This window comes from Poecilia formosa, unplaced genomic scaffold, assembly GCF_000485575.1.
Source record: "Poecilia formosa unplaced genomic scaffold, Poecilia_formosa-5.1.2 Scaffold905, whole genome shotgun sequence".
In the NCBI taxonomy this organism is placed as follows: domain Eukaryota; kingdom Metazoa; phylum Chordata; class Actinopteri; order Cyprinodontiformes; family Poeciliidae; genus Poecilia; species Poecilia formosa.
In genome coordinates, this window is record NW_006800844.1 from 30006 (window position 1) to 32863 (window position 2858).

At 48.1% G+C, this 2858-nt stretch overlaps 1 protein-coding gene across 1 annotated transcript in view; it reads left to right on the forward strand.

Annotated features, from left to right (window-relative positions):
• The window catches only part of nlk1 (nemo-like kinase, type 1), a gene marked incomplete at its 5' end in the record, with an annotated part of 8979 nt that continues 6121 nt past the window's right edge, over positions 1–2858 (forward strand). Inside the window, 6 exons of the mRNA XM_007543784.2 lie at positions 1–119; positions 212–341; positions 416–471; positions 547–653; positions 856–941; positions 1048–1257. Coding sequence (XP_007543846.1) covers positions 1–119; positions 212–341; positions 416–471; positions 547–653; positions 856–941; positions 1048–1257 — 708 coding nt within the window. The remainder of the gene's footprint in view (positions 120–211; positions 342–415; positions 472–546; positions 654–855; positions 942–1047; positions 1258–2858) is intronic.

Consider the following 2858-nt stretch of genomic DNA (forward strand, 5'->3'; position numbering starts at 1 on the left):
GGCGCCGGCGGCGGGGCAGCGGTACCGCAGCCCTACAGCAACCCAGCCAGCGAGGTACCGAGCCCGGCCGAGATGGAACCGGACCGCCCCATCGGATACGGAGCCTTCGGGGTCGTCTGGTAAGAACTGGGTCTGGTTCTGATCCGGGCAGAACCGGGTCTGGTTGTAGTATAACAGGAAGCTGTCCACTCCCCCTGACCTTTGACTCCAGGTCGGTGACGGACCCCCGTGACGGCCGGAAGGTGGCGCTGAAGAAGATGCCGAACGTCTTCCAGAACCTGGTGTCCTGTAAGCGGGTCTTCAGGGAGCTGCGGATGCTCTGCTTCTTCAAACACGACAATGTATGGCCGCTTCTGAGAGCGCTCAGACCGCCGCTCCCTCAGGTTCTGACTCCGGTTCTGTTCTGGTTCTGCAGGTTCTGTCGGCTCTGGACATCCTGCAGCCTCCGCAGATCGACTGCTTCGAGGAGATGTATCCTTCAGGCGGTTCTGACCCACTTTAGTCCTCTCTGATCGGGTTCGATTAGCGTCCTTAACGTCCCGGCAGCTACGTCATCACAGAGCTGATGCAGAGTGACCTTCACAAGGTCATCGTGTCGCCGCAGCCGCTGACCACCGACCACATCAAGGTCTTCCTCTACCAGATCCTCCGAGGTCAGTCCAGAACTGGGCAGGTTCCACCAACACCTACAGAACCTGTCCAGAATCTGATTGGTTCAAGGAACACATCCGGAATGCTTCAGAACATCTTACCGGTTCTGGATGTGTTCCTGGACTCAGGTTCAGGTCTGCTTCACCCGGAGAGACTCGGGTCGACTCGGAGGTGATCCGTCTAACGGCTCTTCCTCCTCTCCAGGTCTGAAGTATCTCCACTCTGCTGGGATCCTCCACCGAGACATCAAGCCTGGGAATCTGCTGGTCAACAGCAACTGCCTGCTCAAGGTCAGCTGCTCACCTGGAGGGGTGGGGCTTAAATACAGAGGAGGCGGGGCTTAAGTACAGAGGAAGTGAGCTTTATCTAGGACACTAAGCCTTTGTCTCTGCTCAGATCTGTGACTTCGGCTTGGCCCGCGTGGAAGAGCCCGACCCGTCGCGTCACATGACCCAGGAGGTGGTGACCCAGTACTACCGGGCCCCGGAGGTTCTGATGGGCTGCCGGCACTACGGGTCGGCCATCGACATCTGGTCGGTCGGCTGCATCTTTGCCGAGCTGCTGGGTCGCCGCATCCTGTTCCAGGCACAGAGCCCAATCCAGCAGGTGAGTCGGATCTGCACGGCTGGTACCGGAGGAACGAGAGGTAACGACTGCAGAGGTTCTGGAGGTTCTGGGTCAGGGGCACGGTATAGGGGGGAAAAGTGATGACAATTCTAGGGGCCCTGACCAGCAGGGGGCCCTCCACAATTTAATTATTTATATTTTGTTCATAGACATAAAATAAAAAAGGGTCCTGTCAATTATAAAATGTATCATATTGTATTTTCAAAGATTGTTTTTAGCAGTAAAAATGTAATGTTGCCCCTCCCAGACCAAACACATCCGTATTTGCCCTGAACCCCCGTCTGTGTTAAATGGTTCCTTCCTGCTTGGAGCTTCAGAGTGACGCTGTTAGCAGCAGACAGTGGGAAACACCAACGATGGTGGCGGTTACTCTGCCGCTAAGAAAAGTTATAAAATCAGGTTTTCAGACAAAAAGAGAGAGAGAGAAAAGGTAAGAGTGTTAATTTATAACCCAGTTTTTCTCCGAGAGGTGAGTAGACTGTGTGAGATTATCAACCATTTAGCATAGTTAGCTTAGCTACAGACTACTGTTTGCCTCCTTTTCAGCATTAAATTTTAGCATTTAATGAATTAAGGAAAAAAATTACCAACATATTCATATATTTAACTTGTTCCCTGTGCCTTTTACCACTTAACAACAGGTGAGTCACCCAGCAGCAGCTCTAACCCACGTCCCTCCTGACCTGTCCTCTCCTGAGTGAAATTATATAAATATATTTTTCATATATTTTTAAAACTGTCATTATGTTGTGACACTATGGTATGAGAGGTAATCTGTGAAAAATCTATTTCCTCGGCCTTTTCCCAGTGCTAGAAACAACCAATCAGAGGCAGGAGAGTTTTAGTGCTGTCAATCACCATCTCATGCGGTGCTGCTCATCCTTCCTCCCCTTCGATTTGTGCCGTGCTGCAGCTAGCATAGCACAGAACTGTGCAGATTCAAACTGTGAATGCTCAGTTTAGTTAGCATAGCTACCAATGACAGCAGATAAACGACAACTTTAACAAATATGGAGAAAACATATTTTTTATTAAAGTTATATACTGCAGCTTGAATAAAATGCAGCTACATGGGATTTTTAGAAGTCTGGATTGCTGTATGTGTATTTTGCATGTTGCTTTTGACTGTTGCTCCTGGGGAGACATTTCAGTATCAGGGTTTCCCCCAGAAAACTTGCTAAGCCCGGTGGTCGGGGCGTCGAGGCGGCCCACCGACGGTCCACCGTGTTTTTGTATTAAAAGATGTTAAGTTGACAGGAAATGTAAAAGTATTACTGTGTAATTATATGCTACAGGAAAACATCTCCAGTGAAATGTTATTTAAACCTGCATCTAGTCTAAAAAGAACAAATTTGCACTTCTGTTTAATCCAAATTAAGTCAGCGGCTCCATCAGGCCCCCAAGAGCTTCAGGGGCCCCATAAACACTAATATTTTAAAACAGACCACATTTGTGATTATCAATGCTGTTAAATTTTATTTAATTTTTTAGGCATACATAAATTAAATGACTTTAAATTGTTTAACATTTAAATACAAGCTTTTAAGGAGAAAGGTTTTAGCTTTCAAGTTTACTTTGTA